General features: G+C 46.3%; 1 protein-coding gene across 1 annotated transcript; it reads right to left on the reverse strand.

Moving 5' to 3' along the window:
- Positions 1-208: 208 nt before the first annotated feature.
- Positions 209-3,923, reverse strand: tmem170b (transmembrane protein 170B; the record flags this gene model as incomplete). Its single annotated transcript, XM_079258291.1, has 3 exons — positions 3,827-3,923; positions 1,048-1,218; positions 209-339 (listed from the first exon to the last, which is right to left on the reverse strand). Exons 1-3 carry the CDS (start codon positions 3,915-3,917, stop codon positions 209-211), a joined length of 393 nt encoding a protein of 130 aa, XP_079114417.1. The 5' UTR covers positions 3,918-3,923.
- Positions 3,924-16,796: the final 12,873 nt, after the last annotated feature.

Below are 16,796 nucleotides of genomic sequence, written 5' to 3' on the forward strand. Positions count from 1 at the left end.
GTTCCGGAAGGTTCCTCATTCCTGAAAAACCACTCCCAGCTTCATCACATCCTCATCGCTGTCTCTGTTTCCATGGAAACCGTCAGACTCTGGAGCGGCAGGACCTTCGAAACGCCCCTGCAGTGGAATTTGGCACAAAGTGGACAGAAAGGGCCGTCCAAAGTTCCAAGTCTCAGCCTCTATTCCTTCATCCTATCTGGAGTCTTCCTCACAGCGTAGCCAGGATCCGAGAGAAGGAAATAATGACAGAGAGAGAGGTCTGACCCACGCCGAGAATCAGAGCCTCCAGCGGAGCCATGTCCTTACCGGCAACCCGGTAAACGCCCGCCACCGCCGCGCCTGAGGACACACACAGTACATATGGTTTAGCTGCTAATGTGGGAGCCAGCGGTCTTAGCGTTAGCTGCTAATGTGTGAGATAGCAGTCTTAGCGTTAGCTACTAATGAGGAAGCCAGCGGTCTTAGCATTAGCTACTAATGTGGGAGCCAGCGGTCTTAGCGTTAGCTACTAATGTGGGAGCCAGCGGTCTTACCGTTAGCTACTAATGTGGGAGCCAGCGGTCTTAGCGTTAGCTACTAATGTGGGAGCCAGCGGTCTTACCGTGAGCTACTAATGTGGGAGCCAGCGGTCTTAGCATTAGCTACTAATATGGGAGCCAGCGGTCTTAGCGTTAGCTGCTAATGTGTGAGTCACCAGTCTTAGCATTAGCTGCTAATGAGGAAGCCAGCGGTCTTAGCGTTAGCTGCTGATGTTTAAGCCAGCGGTCTTAGCGTTAGCTGCTAATGAGGAAGCCAGCGGTCTTAGCGTTAGCTGCTGATGTTGAAGCCAGCGGTCTTAGCGTTAGCTGCTAAGGTGAAATTGCTGTTTTATCTGAAGCAGTTGAGCGTAAGCCTCAGATAAACTAGTCCCTACAGCGGAGGAACATCTCTGCAGCTTCCATTATTTGTTTTAAAGCTCTCAGTGAATCTGTGTTTGTTTAGATTGTTCTGGTTTGTTCCTGAATGTTTAGTGCTTACTGGTGTGTGAGGCAACTGGACTGGACTTACTGGTGATGACGCTTCCGGAGAGCGAGGCCAGGAAACCCACGCTGACCAGCACCAGCGTTATGAGGCGACCCGACTTGTGGCGCTGCAGCATGACCAACATGAGCAGCGCCATGGCGCTGTGGACGAAGAGCGAAGAGAAGAGACACCACAGGAACACCCAGTACCACATCTCTGAGGGGAGATGAGACAGAACCATTAGAACCACCAGAACCATCAGAACCACCAGAACCACAATGTGGCGCAGCTTCAGCCAGACACTTCCTAAAATCAGATTTATTAAATATTTGACCCTCATAACGCAGCACTGTTTCTTCTGTCTCAGTCCCGTGTCTCCTTAGATCTCCCCTAACGACGACTAATCCAGCATCGTTTTCGTCCCATCTCTGCTCTGGGATCTATTTAGCCAGGAAAAGTCTTATCTTGACTCGTCTTTAGCTCTGTCTTTTCCACCGATGATGTCTTCTTGCATTTTTTAGCTGAAGAACACAGCGTGTTTCAAACAGCTGATTCTATTTGCTGCTTTGCATGTAACATGGTGTGTAATATAATATAAATAAAAATTATTCAGTTTAAAAGCTGATGACGATGATATTAATAATGAGGACGATGATGATGATGATGGTAAAGAGCAGGAGGATGATAATGATAATATTGATCATGATGGTAATGAAAAAAATTATAATAATTATAATATTTATAATAATAATGATGACAATGATGACGACAATATTGATGATGCTGATAATAACAATAATGATTGTATTCATGATAATTATGATAATAACAATCATAATAACAATAATAAATATAATAATAATTATGGTAAAGAACAGGAGGATGATAATGCTGATAATAATCATGAAAATGATCGTAATGATGCAGACCGAGACCAGACCCAGAAAGACTGAGACCAGACCCAGAAACTGGATGCAGACCGAGACCAGACCCAGAAACTGGATGCAGACCGAGACCAGACCCAGAAACTGGATGCAGACCGAGACCAGACCATCAGGCGTATAACGTCTCATCGTCTGATGTAAACAAGCCTTGTTTACACAACAACAACAACGACTGGCTTCCTGTTTGTGCTGCTGAATATTTCTGTTCTTCTGGTTTCTTAAAACCAAACCTGTTTGATGGTCACTCCACCTCTGTACAAGCAGAGTCCTGATTGGATGAAACCTGGCGAAGCTGTACTGCCCTCTGCAGGCGCTGCAGGCACACTGCACCGTGTCCAGGTTCATCTTTCCGTCTCCAGAGGTCGTCGGGTCACTTCCTTCCAATCAGAGAAGACTTTTTGGTTTCTGCTTCTCCTGCAGGAGAAACGTTCTGGGTGGAAGTCCTGCTTTTACTGCTCCATCTGCAGCTCTGCTGCACGTTTTAGATGTTTCCCTGCTGCAACACACCAACAGCTGTCACGTTCTACACAGGTCTGTTAATGACCCGTTACCTGGAGTCAGGTGTGTTGCAGCAGGGAAACATGTAAAACTCCAGAGGTGCTGCTGAGACGTCCTCCACCATCACACCGTGAAAGAAACCCAGCAGGAGGAAGACTTCCATGACAACATGGAAGGAAAACAGAACTTAGATCACCATGTTTATAACCAGTTATTTATAAAATATAAACGGGACCTTCTGGTCGTGAAATGCTGCTGTATGAATAAAGCTGAATACAAATAAAAGCGTTAACTTGGCCTTCCTGGGTCACCGTTGTGATAAAATGAAGGAAACGAAGAGGATGAAGGATAAACTGTGTAGATGTGTTTGGAGGCAACAACCACGGCGGTTTCCTCTGCTACCTTCTTCTTCGGTGGTATTTCACGCAGGTGCTTCAGCTGTTCGCTCATAAGAAACGACAGAAATGATCCACTGGGTCATAAAATCATTATTCATCAAGCAAAGCTGTGAGATAATAATAGGAACCTTTTCTGTTACTGGGCTCCTACACATATCCAGAGTAATCAGATTACTGATGGAGGTGTTTTTGTGTTGGGCTCAGGTTGAGGCGACGTTGCTTCCTGTGACAATCCGACTCCTCCAGACAGCAGATTATAATCAGGCTGGAGGTGTGAACCAGATCCTGCATGTGGGAGTAATCAGATTACTGATGGGAACACGGCGGTCCTGTCCAGGAACACGTTTCTTTTAGAAACAACCTTCTTCTTTCTAACCGCCGTCTGAACCAGGTGTTCCTGTTTGGCTGCTGTTTTTACTGCAGCAAAGCGACTTTCACATCGTCGACACATTTAAATGTTCTTTCTTCACTTCTCATAAACAGGAAATGATTTGCTTCAGCAGCTGAGAGGAGGGGGGGGGGGGGGGGGGGGGGGGGGGGGGCATGCCGCAACTTCCTGCTGACTTTCAGGATGTCTCAGATCTGTCCCCACATGGGGCCCTGCAGGAAGCAGCTCCACTCGCAGCGTTTACACCGACCACCAATCCGGTTTAAGATCCACATCCTCAGTTTTAATGCAATCTGGAAGCTCGGCCTCTCCTCCAGGTGCCATGTACCTTCACCTGCACGCGAGCTGCGTCTCCTCCCAGCCCAGGAGATGCTGCTGATGCAGAGGACAAAGGGGGGAGAAACACACACACACACACACACACACACACACGCGTGGCGAGTTCTGCTCATCATCCATCAGCTGGAGGAGGATGAGGAGCCTCCTCCAGCCCGCGCGCACAAACCTCCTGGACGCGGCGACACGCGGCGGCCGCTCCGCGCCGCACGCGGTGCGCATGCCGCCGCCGCGCGTGAGACAGCTTTCCGTGCACGTACCTGTGAAGTGCTGCAGCGTCGTGCCCTGCGCCCAGAGGCTCAGCACGTGCTGCACCGACAGATTGAGGCTGTAATCCCGGCCGGCCGTCATGCCGCCGCCGCCGCGCAGGCTCGTGCGGGCGCGCGCCCCTCTTCAGAGAAAAGCTGGTTTTAGAGGAAGGCATGGAGGAGAGCGGCGCGAGCGGGGGCGCGTGAGGCGGCTCCCCCCGCGGCTCTACCGGTGCCGGTGCTGCGGCCTGACGTCCGTCTCCGCTGCGGGAAGAGAAGCTCCGCTGGCGGCGCGCTGCGTGCGCGGCGGCGCGGAGGCCATGATGGGGGGGGGGTTACGGTTCACCGTGACACCGTCCCGGCGCCTCCACGCTCTGAACAACGAGGCTGCGCGGAGCGGCGCGCGGAGAGCCGCGATGTAACGTAGCGACGTCATCACGACTCACGCTGATGACATCTGTCCTGCAATTAAAACCCCTGAATGACCAGTTACTGGTTCATCTGACCAGAACCAGCTGGTTGCCTAGCAACACGCAGAATCCACCGCGTTTCCATGGTTACATATTCCAGTTTTTCTCTTCAAACGACCTCAGGTACCAGCTGGGCGTTGCCAAGGGCGACGGGTGGATGCAGGAGCTGTCCGAGGCGCTGATTGGCTGCTGCCCCGTCCAGCTGGAGCGGCCATGAAGGAGTCCCGAGTCTCTGCTGCGTGATGAGTTGGACCTGAAGCTGAGGAGAACACAAAATGTCAGCAGGTCGCAGAGGATAAACATCATGTCAGGTTTTAGCATCTCAGGGAAAACACGGCCTGGAAAGTTAGGATAAACGGTCTGGAGGAATCTACTGGTTTAACTGGTATGAAGGAGCGTTTCAGCCAGGTGGAGAGATGGAGAGAGCTTCACCTGGCCGAGGAGCAAAAACTGGAGCGATTTCAGAAAATGTCAAACTTTAAAGACGCCACCACCAGAATATCTGCAGCAGTCTTCGTGCGGCTCCTCCTCCTGAGGCTTGGTTTAACTCAGGCTGTGACGATACGCTGTTGTCCCGATTCCATATAAATTGCCACTATTACAATTCTTTCATATTGCTGATTTTTCTAGATTAAAAAAAAACCCCAGATGTATAAAAGCTGTTTGCCATTTTTCTTTATTTCCGTTTGGGAAAAAAACAACCCAGCAGCCAGACCATCATTCTGCTGCTATAATACCCAAGATGACGAGTGAAAAGATCAATAAAAACAGTAAAAATGACAAAAAATTTATCATGGATTATTTTTATTTATTTGAAAAAAAAAATCGATTTTTAAATTTTTAAAAAATCGATTTTAAAATTGTGAAGCAAAAAAAAATCCTGATTTTTGATTTTTCGATTAGATTTTCTCAGTCCCAATTTAAAGATTTTATTATTTGTTTTTAAATGACTTTGTGTTTAAGCTCTTCTGATTTAGCAGACGTGTTATTCATCCTAAGACTTCCCAGGTCTCCCATCAGGACGCCGCTCCCTTCCCGTTGTTGCCCTCCAACAGAACGACGTCCTCCTCCATGAGGACTCCTCCTCACCGGGAAATTTCATAAAGTTTTCTCAGCATTTTTATTCTCTCCTCTCTGAAGATGCAACTCCTTACTTTGTTTTATCTTGTGTTTGTCGCTGCCTATGACCAGTGTGGCTTGGTTTGTGCACTAGTCAACAGTTTTCTGTTATTAGATCTGCTTTGTAAATAAAGTTGCCTTACAGAAAATTAGAAGGAATCTCTGTATGCACAGGAGAAAGCCAGATGCCGGTGAGCTTGAATGTTTCCCTCCTGATTAAAAGACCTGATCACAAATAAAACTGAACTCCACAGCTTGTTGCTAAGTTTTACAGACATGTGTTTTACTGGTTTGTGTGTTATACTCCCTTCCCAGGTGTTCCTGATCGTGCTGATGTGTGGCAGCTCCACCAGCCAATCAGGTCTGGGAGTGGCCTTTAAAAGATGTCAGGATCTGTGCATCTCGGCCTTTTGGCTACCTGCCATTCACACCATGTCTGTGTTGTGCATCAGCTTAGTGACATTGTGGGTTATGTGTTGGTTAGTGTTGTTTGGTATAACCCTTAGAGTTTCTCCAGATTGGCCTTGTACGGGAGAGCTGCCATTTTGTCTTGTTAAATGGGGTCCTTTTCTCTTGTTAATGTCACTGTAGGGAAGGTTAGATGTAGGTTTGTACTTTGTTTTGTTAGGTGGGAAGGTAAGTTGTCCTTTGTTTTGTAGCTATAGGTGTTTAGTTTGTTATGTTGGCCTTGGCTCTCCCTGACGCTAATGGCTGTCTGGTGTTGGATCTGTGACTGAGTGAATAAATGCGCCCGACTCTGGACTTTTCTCTGTGTTTAAACCTCGCTTCTTCAGGTGTTGCTCCTTCTTAGGGACGTAACATGAAGTTCTGCACAAGTCTGTTAATGACCATCAGAACTGGATGTGCTGCTGCAGGGACAGCATCCAGCTGGTTATCAGCCTGCATCTCTGATGGGATGGGGTTGCATTAGTGCCGATGGCGTGGGCAGCTTCCACATCTGGGAAGCTCCATCAATGCTGAAACATCTGCTCCCATCCAGACAACGTCTCTTTCCTACAAACACAGCCAATGTTCTGGCACATTTCTCTGAGGAGAGCAGTATTTTAAGATCCGTCCCAGATCAGAGGTACGAGGGCGAGGACACCATTTAAAGCTGCAGGTTTCCTCTGAAATGCAGAGGATGTAGATTTAATAAGCTGGTGGATGACGAGGCATTCCCTGCTGCAGAGATCTTACAGGACGATACGGCAGAAGCTTATAGTCGAATGTGACTCTCCATGTTTGGCTGTCTTGTAAACTCCACAGAGAACATGGACCTGGATGATCTGCACCACATGCAGAGAAATCCGCCTTACGGGACGATTTAAGGCATGATGAGTCGTTTTTACCAGCTGTCCAACAGTCAGCAACCAGAAAGTCGGGGCAGCAGTTCCAGGCTTCCCTTCACTACGTACCGAAGTGTCTTTGAGCAAGACATTCTGGATATGAACATAAACCTCCTAATTTTTTCTCTTGTTTTTATAAATGTAAACCATCCTGTAGAATCTGAGGCTTTCAATGCCAGTCAGGATGCACTCATGATGTTTCCATGCAGACGTGACGTTTCCATGCAGACATGACGTTTCCATGTAGACGTGACGTTTCCATACAGACGTGACGTTTCTATGTAGACGTGACGTTTCCATGTAGATGTGACGTTTTTTATGTAGAAGTGACGTTTCCATGCAGACGTGACGTTTCTATGTAGACGTGATGTTTCCATGTAGACGTGACGTTTCTATGTAGATGTGACATTTCCATGTAGACGTGACGTTTCTATGTAGACGTGACATTTCCATGCAGACGTGACGTTTTCATGCAGACGTGACGTTTCCATGCAGACGTGACGTTTTCATGCAGACGTGACGTTTCCATGTAGACGTGACGTTTCTATGTAGAAGTGACGTTTCCATGTAGAAGTGACGTTTCCATGCAGACGTGACGTTTCCATGCAGACGTGACGTTTCCATGCAGACGTGACGTTTCCATGCAGACGTGACGTTTCCATGTAGACGTGACATTTCTATGTAGAAGTGACGGTTCCATGCAGACGTGACGTTTCTATGTAGACGTGACGTTTCCATGCAGACGTGACGTTTCTATGTAGACGTGACGTTTCCATGCAGACGTGACATTTCTATGTAGAAGTGACGGTTCCATGCAGACGTGACGTTTCTATGTAGACGTGACGTTTCTATGTAGAAGTGACGTTTCCATGCAGATGTGACGTTTCCATGTAGACGTGATGTTTCCATGTAGACGTGACGTTTCCATGCAGACGTGACGTTTCCATGCAGACGTGACGTTTCCATGTAGACGTGACGTTTCTATGTAGAAGTGACGTTTTCATGCAGACGTGACGTTTCCATGCAGACGTGACGTTTCTATGTAGACGTGACGTTTCTATGTAGACGTGACGTTTCCATGCAGACGTGACGTTTCTATGTAGACGTGACGTTTCCATGTAGACGTGACATTTCTATGTAGAAGTGACGGTTCCATGCAGACGTGATGTTTCCATGCAGACGTGACGTTTCTATGTAGACGTGACGTTTCCATGCAGACGTGATGTTTCTATGTAGACGTGATGTTTCCATGTAGATGTGACATTTCCATGTAGACGTGACGTTTCTATGTAGACGTGACATTTCCATGCAGACGTGACGTTTTCATGCAGACGTGACGTTTCCATGCAGACGTGACGTTTTCATGCAGACGTGACGTTTCCATGTAGACGTGACGTTTCTATGTAGAAGTGACGTTTCCATGTAGAAGTGACGTTTCCATGCAGACGTGACGTTTCCATGCAGACGTGACGTTTCCATGCAGACGTGACGTTTCCATGCAGACGTGACGTTTCCATGTAGACGTGACATTTCTATGTAGAAGTGACGGTTCCATGCAGACGTGACGTTTCTATGTAGACGTGACGTTTCCATGCAGACGTGACGTTTCTATGTAGACGTGACGTTTCCATGCAGACGTGACATTTCTATGTAGAAGTGACGGTTCCATGCAGACGTGACGTTTCTATGTAGACGTGACGTTTCTATGTAGAAGTGACGTTTCCATGCAGATGTGACGTTTCCATGTAGACGTGATGTTTCCATGTAGACGTGACGTTTCCATGCAGACGTGACGTTTCCATGCAGACGTGACGTTTCCATGTAGACGTGACGTTTCTATGTAGAAGTGACGTTTTCATGCAGACGTGACGTTTCCATGCAGACGTGACGTTTCTATGTAGACGTGACGTTTCTATGTAGACGTGACGTTTCCATGCAGACGTGACGTTTCTATGTAGACGTGACGTTTCCATGTAGACGTGACATTTCTATGTAGAAGTGACGGTTCCATGCAGACGTGATGTTTCCATGCAGACGTGACGTTTCTATGTAGACGTGACGTTTCCATGCAGACGTGATGTTTCTATGTAGACGTGACGTTTCCATGTAGAAGTGACGTTTCTATGTAGAACTGACGTTTCCATGCAGACGTGACGTTTCCATGCAGATGTGACATTTCCATGTAGACGTGACGTTTCTATGTAGAAGTGATGTTTCCATGCAGATGTGACGTTTCCATGTAGACGTGACGTTTCTATGTAGAAGTGACGTTTCCATGCAGACGTGATGTTTCCATGTAGACGTGACGTTTCCATGTAGACGTGACGTTTCTATGTAGAAGTGACGTTTCCATGCAGACGTGACGTTTCCATGCAGACGTGACGTTTCCATGTAGACGTGACATTTCTATGTAGAAGTGACGGTTCCATGCAGACGTGACGTTTCTATGTAGACGTGACGTTTCTATGTAGAAGTGACGTTTCCATGCAGACGTGACGTTTCCATGCAGACGTGACGTTTCTATGTAGACGTGACGTTTTCATGCAGTCGTGACGTTTCCATGGAGATGTGATGTTTTCAGCCTCAGCTGTCAGATTCTGAGGCTAAAATGATGTAAAATGAATGTATGAACAGATAAAGAAGCATAAAGAGCAACCAGAAGTTCGTAGAAATAACACACATAGATCAGCAGTGACCAAGCCTTTTCTTATCTGCACATCATTCTCTCACGTCTGAAACACACACACACACACACACACACACACACACACACACACACACACACACACACACACACACACACACACACACACACACACACGTCTTCCTGCTACCATCTACCTGCTCTCCTCACTGCAGCACCTCCACCTCAGCTGCATCCCAAACGTCTTCCTGGCTTTATTCCAGCCATAGAGGATCATTATTTTCCTGCTTTTCTCATCACTTGTTGATCTTTGGCTGCTCCTGATTGGACGTTACCGTCAGTTTAAGCTCTCTGATTGGTGGAAATGAGTTGGTTTAACTTATTCCTTACATCTTTTGTGTCTCCTTGTTCTGCATCGTCATTGATTCAATGATTATTTTTCAGAGGAAACTGCTCCTGCAGTGGTCCAGGCTGTAGCATTTTTTTCTGGGAACGTAGGAATCTGGAAGAAGTCAGTGAAGGGTTGTTTACTGATGAATGGGGACGTTAACCAGTTATGAACACATCACATACAAGCTTTAATGGCTGGATGCTGAAACCAGACCAGAGTTATACTGAATGATCCACATGGATCAGAAGAGCAGACTAAACTAGACCTGCTTGGATCAGGAGGATCATTCCTGCATCTGGCCAGCAGGTGAAGCCCTTCTCCCATTTTCCCACAGCTTGTGTATTTGGTGAACATTGGTGTCCATGTTTCTGCTGGTATCTGTCAGGAATCTGGTGGGTTAGAAGCATGCAGGACTTTTTTTGTTTTATTTCTCTGGAATCTGACCCACACAGTGTGTGTTTAGAAAGTGACGCTCAGAACCGAGAAGATCTGTAAATCCCCTTTCACATGAGGGGCTTTGACAAATGGTTTTGTCTGAGATGGGGGATTTTAGGGCAACCTGAGCCGTCACCGTATCCCAGACAGCTTCATTCATCCAGCCTCGGGATCTGTGTGGACCTGCAGCATGTTGGAACCATTTCCAGCTTATTGTTCTCAGGTTTGGCTCAGAGTAACTGATCTGGAAGGGTACATGTCACTTCTGAACCCTTTCATCCCCCCAGCAGGTGACCTTGTCTCAGATGAGTCATGAGTAAAAGCCCTGGTCTGGCGAACAGCCCACTCAGGACATAAACTGGAACAAACTGGCTGTATGATGTCTCAACATACGGCTGCTATAGTCTCCCAGCTGTTTCTGTCTTCTTCAAAGCCCCTCATCAGATCAGATTTAAGGTTTGAGTCTGTCTGAAGATGGTGTCCTCTTCTCTGTATCTGACGCCATCAAAATAAAAGCATTCAGTAGGGATTAGTCATGTTTCAGAGCATCTTTGTCAACAGTAAAGAATCTTTACTCTTCCTTCACTCAGAAGCGTGTTCCACCAATAAAACACTTCCTTTCAATTTTATTCTTTAAATCTTATCCTGTTCACATGATCAGTTACTAATGTAGGAGACATAGACCGTATATGAAAGATGGACGGAGCCTCCGGCGGTTAAAAGTGAAGCCTATGCTGAAGTTTATAAACCTGCAGTTCCCCCTTCATCCACTAGGGGCTGCAAAACAGAGCGAATCCCCATAGACTCCCATGTTAAAAAGACCAACTTCACAGCAGGAATAAACATGTTCACAGCAGGAATAAACATGTTTACAGCAGGAATAAACATGTTTACAGCAGAAATAAGCATGTTCACAGCAGGAATAAACGTGTTTACAGCAGAAATAAACATGTTTACAGCAGAAATAAACATGTTCACAGCAGAAATAAACATGTTTACAGCAGAAATAAACATGTTCACAGCAGGAATAAACGTGTTTACAGCAGAAATAAACATGTTTACAGCAGAAATAAACATGTTCACTGCAAAAATAAACATGTTTACAGCAGAAATAAACATGTTCACAGCAGGAATAAACGTGTTCACTGCAGAAATAAACATGTTTACAGCAGGAATAAACATGTTTACAGCAGAAATAAACATGTTCACAGCAGGAATAAACGTGTTTACAGCAGAAATAAACATGTTTACAGCAGAAATAAACATGTTTACAGCAGGAATAAACATGTTCACTGCAGAAATAAACATGTTTACAGCAGAAATAAACATGTTTACAGCAGAAATAAACATGTTCACTGCAAAAATAAACATGTTTACAGCAGAAATAAACATGTTCACAGCAGGAATAAACGTGTTCACTGCAGAAATAAACATGTTTACAGCAGGAATAAACATGTTTACAGCAGAAATAAACATGTTCACAGCAGGAATAAACATGTTTACAGCAGGAATAAACATGTTTACAGCAGAAATAAACATGTTTACAGCAGGAATAAACATGTTTACAGCAGAAATAAACATGTTTACAGCCTGGTACAAAAATACATTTTAGGTTTAATAGGTCAGGTTTACCTTCATGACAACTGTGGATGGAGTGAATTTCTTTCTAACTCACCCGGTTAAAAGTAATTTAATCTCAAAGTTTGGCATATATAGGGGCGTGTCCTTTTGATTGACAGGTACCCGATCTCCCGCTTCAAGTCAGAAGAACGTAGAACAACCGCGGTTTTTAGACGGTTAACAACGTAACTTAGCTTTAGCACCGCTTACCTCCATTAGCTGGTTAGCTCCTGTTATCTCCGGGTTAGCTTGGTTAGCTCTTAGCTACAGAAAGCTCGGAGTTCGACCGATGTCAATCATCCACCATGACGCTCACAGCCCCCTCTCAGCTCCACCTCTTTGCCCATTTTTTCCAGGAGAGACGACACGCATGCCCCTGCCAAGATGGTGATGGTAGGAACCGCCCACCGAGCTTCAATTCAGCTCTTCAGAAACCTACGGGTGACGTCACGGAGGCTATGTTGGAGACCACACTATTAGCGTTAGCTGTTAATGTAGAAAACCATGCTATTAGCATTAGCTGCTAATGTTGGAGACCACACTTTAGTCTCAGCTGGCTGCTAATATGGGAATACGCTGCTAAATATTATAGATTCTTATTCCAATAAGCACATCTGTTATTTACTTTTTGGTAGAGTTTTAACAGTACACAAGTACAAAAAAGAAAAATGAAATTAAAAACATTACAGATTTTTTAAGCATTCGCTGATCTGGAAGCTATGAGCTGTTAATATTGTTGATGAAAAAAGGGGTTCTGCAGAAAAGGTTTGTAAACCACTGAAGTAAAACATTCACCTGAAAACAATTTAGTGGCTTCTTACCTCTTACAAAGCCATGTCTAGCTCAGACCAAATGTTAGGAAAATAACAGTAAGTAACTGTAGACGCCCATGTTTCAAGCATCATATTTCAGAAGTGCCTGTAGACGATCAGACTATGACAGTAATCTGATTACTCCCAGGTATCTAAATTGATGCTCACATGAACAGGCTCAGTGTTTTTTAAAAATGTGAAATTGTCTTGAATATTCAAGAATAACTAATTTTGAAATAAATATCTAAACATATCAAATGAGACTGAACTGAAACCAGGAAGTTAGAGGTGAAGCTCTCCTTCATCTCACTGATGTGTTTATGGTTGTAGCACCCTCTAATTTCCATCTTAAGATCAATAAAGTACATCTATCTTTCTGTGTTCAGTGGGATCATCGTGGCCCAGCGTTAACGTGCATAAAGGATGCCTCCAGCGTGGAGTCAAATGCAGTTCACTGGGCCAGGCTTTGTGCTTTTCTGTAGAGAGAACAAAGACTTGCCAGGAGATCACACGCAGGATTTTCTGTGGCTCTGCTTTGATGGCGACTTTAAAGGCAGGTGTTCACAATCGCAGGTTAAACGACTCTGTTTGAAGTGGCAGGAGTTTTATCAGGGAGCGAATGAGGTTTGATCCCCTTGGCTGTGCACCTGAAAGCACAGCTCTTGACCACAACCTGCACATGCACCTGCACCTGAGAAAAGGTGCCCCGAGGATGGAGCTGACCTCATCCTGCTATCGTTTATCTTCCGACCAAAACACAAGTTTGAAGTTTATAATTTAAAAGTGAGCCTGGAACGCGGCTTTTAGACTTCTCTCAAACAAAACGTCTGCATATCAGCGACTGGGATGTGTAATTAGAAGGCTGCTGTGTCTTTGAACAGATGCATGTTGTGTTGAGTGATGGGTGATGGGCCAGAACCGGGATCCACAAGGCTTCAGGCGCTCTAACTGTGATGAAAGATGAGCGAAGCTTCGATGGAAGCCTGAGTCATTGCAGACGACAAGCTGCTTCATGTTCTGCACGTGGGTGGATTCTGCTCTTCCACCAAAGGAAACTCCTGAGGGATCAGGCTTCTGTTCGGGTCGCCAATGCGGGGCTGTACTTTACTTGTCCTCACTGATAACATTTTACTTTTTAGGAGATTCTGTTTTGAGAGAAGAGCAGGGCCACACTGTTGTGGCAAAATGAGCAGCAAGAGCTTAAAATCTGAAGGATGGACAAATATTTTACATTCTATGAAATAATTATAAAGTTCTGCATGTTGGTGGCGCGTCTAATCTGTCTTTTAAGTCCTTGTGAGATGATTGAACAAAACAGAAACTTTTTCATCTTGAGATGAAACACCACACAGTTGCTGCACATCTAGTTACATCTCATCACCATGAGAATCTCCGGCTCCACCTCATCGTGATGAGAATCTCCCGTTCCACCTCACCGTGATGAGAATCTCCCGTTCCACCTCATTATGATGAGAATCTCCCGTTCCACCTCATCGAGATGAGAATCTCCCGTTCCACCTCATCGTGATGAGAATCTCCCGTTCCACCTCATCGTGATGAGAATCTCCCGTTCCACCTCATCGAGATGAGAATCTCCCGTTCCACCTCATCATGATGAGAATCTCCCGTTCCACCACATCATGATGAGAATCTCCCGTTCCACCTCATCGAGATGAGAATCTCCCGTTCCACCACATCATGATGAGAATCTCCCGTTCCACCTCATCGAGATGAGAATCTCCCGTTCCACCTCATCACCATGAGAATCTCCCGTTCCACCTCATCACCATTAGAATCTCCCGTTCCACCACATCACGATGAGAATCTCCCGTTCCACCACATCACGATGAGAATCTCCCGTTCCACCACATCACCATGAGAATCTCCCGTTCCACCTCATCACCATGAGAATCTCCCGTTCCACCTCATCACCATGAGAATCTCCCGTTCCACCTCATCACCATGAGAATCTCCCGTTCCACCTCATCACCATGAGAATCTCCCGTTCCACCTCATCACCATGAGAATCTCCCGTTCCACCTCATCATGATGAGAATCTCCCGTTCCACCTCATCGTGATGAGAATCTCCCGTTCCACCTCATCACCATGAGAATCTCCCGTTCCACCTCATCACCATGAGAATCTCCCGTTCCACCACATCACGATGAGAATCTCTCGTTCCACCACATCACGATGAGAATCTCCCGTTCCACCACATCACGATGAGAATCTCCCGTTCCACCTCATCACGATGAGAATCTTCCGTTCCACCTCATCGTGATGAGAGTCTCCCGTTCCACCTCATCACCATGAGAATCTCCCGTTCCACCTCATCACGATGAGAATCTTCCGTTCCACCTCATCATGATGAGAATCTTCCGTTCCACCTCATCGTGATGAGAATCTCCCGTTCCACCTCATCGTGATGAGAATCTCCCGTTCCACCTCATCACCATGAGAATCTCCCGTTCCACCTCATCACGATGAGAATCTTCCGTTCCACCTCATCGTGATGAGAATCTCCCGTTCCACCTCATCACCATGAGAATCTCCCGTTCCACCTCATCATGATGAGAATCTTCCGTTCCACCTCATCGTGATGAGAATCTTCCGTTCCACCTCATCGTGATGAGAATCTCCCGTTCCACCTCATCACCATGAGAATCTCCCGTTCCACCTCATCACGATGAGAATCTTCCGTTCCACCTCATCGTGATGAGAATCTCCCGTTCCACCTCATCACCATGAGAATCTCCCGTTCCACCTCATCATGATGAGAATCTCCCGTTCCACCTCATCATGATGAGAATCTCCCGTTCCACCTCATCACCATGTGAATCTCCCGTTCCACCTCATCACGATGAGAATCTCCCGTTCCACCACATCACCATGAGAATCTCCCGTTCCACCTCATCATGATGAGAATCTTCCGTTCCACCTCATCGTGATGAGAATCTTCCGTTCCACCTCATCGTGATGAGAATCTCCCGTTCCACCTCATCACCATGAGAATCTCCCGTTCCACCTCATCACGATGAGAATCTTCCGTTCCACCTCATCGTGATGAGAATCTCCCGTTCCACCTCATCACCATGAGAATCTCCCGTTCCACCTCATCATGATGAGAATCTCCCGTTCCACCTCATCATGATGAGAATCTCCCGTTCCACCTCATCACCATGAGAATCTCCCGTTCCACCTCATCACCATGAGAATCTCCCGTTCCACCTCATCATGATGAGAATCTCCCGTTCCACCTCATCATGATGAGAATCTCCCGTTCCACCTCATCACCATGAGAATCTCCCATTCCACCTCATCACCATGAGAATCTCCCGTTCCACCTCATCACCATGAGAATCTCCCGTTCCACCTCATCACCATGAGAATCTCCCGTTCCACCTCATCATGATGAGAATCTCCCGTTCCACCTCATCACCATGAGAATCTCCCGTTCCACCTCATCATGATGAGAATCTCCCGTTCCACCTCATCACCATGAGAATCTCCCGTTCCACCTCATCACCATGAAAATCTCCCGTTCCACCTCATCACCATGAGAATCTCCCGTTCCACCTCATCATGATGAGAATCTCCCGTTCCACCTCATCACCATGAGAATCTCCCGTTCCACCTCATCACCATGAGAATCTCCCGTTCCACCTCATCACCATGAAAATCTCCCGTTCCACCTCATCATGATGAGAATCTCCCGTTCCACCTCATCATGATGAGAATCTCCCGTTCCACCTCATCACCATGAAAATCTCCCGTTCCACCTCATCACCATGAGAATCTCCCGTTCCACCTCATCATGATGAGAATCTCCCGTTCCACCTCATCACCATGAGAATCTCCCGTTCCACCTCATCATGATGAGAATCTCCCGTTCCACCTCATCATGATGAGAATCTCCCGTTCCACCTCATCACCATGAGAATCTCCCGTTCCACCTCATCACCATGAGAATCTCCCGTTCCACCTCATCACCATGAAAATCTCCCGTTCCACCTCATCACGATGACAATCTCACGTTCCACCTCATCACCATGAGAATCTCCCGTTCCACCTCATCATGATGAGAATCTCCCGTTCCACCTCATCACCATGAGAATCTCCCGTTCCACCTCATCACCATGAAAAT

The sequence above is a fragment of the Telmatherina bonti genome (genome assembly GCF_933228915.1).
Source record: "Telmatherina bonti genome assembly, chromosome: 19".
In the NCBI taxonomy this organism is placed as follows: Eukaryota; Metazoa; Chordata; class Actinopteri; order Atheriniformes; family Telmatherinidae; genus Telmatherina; species Telmatherina bonti.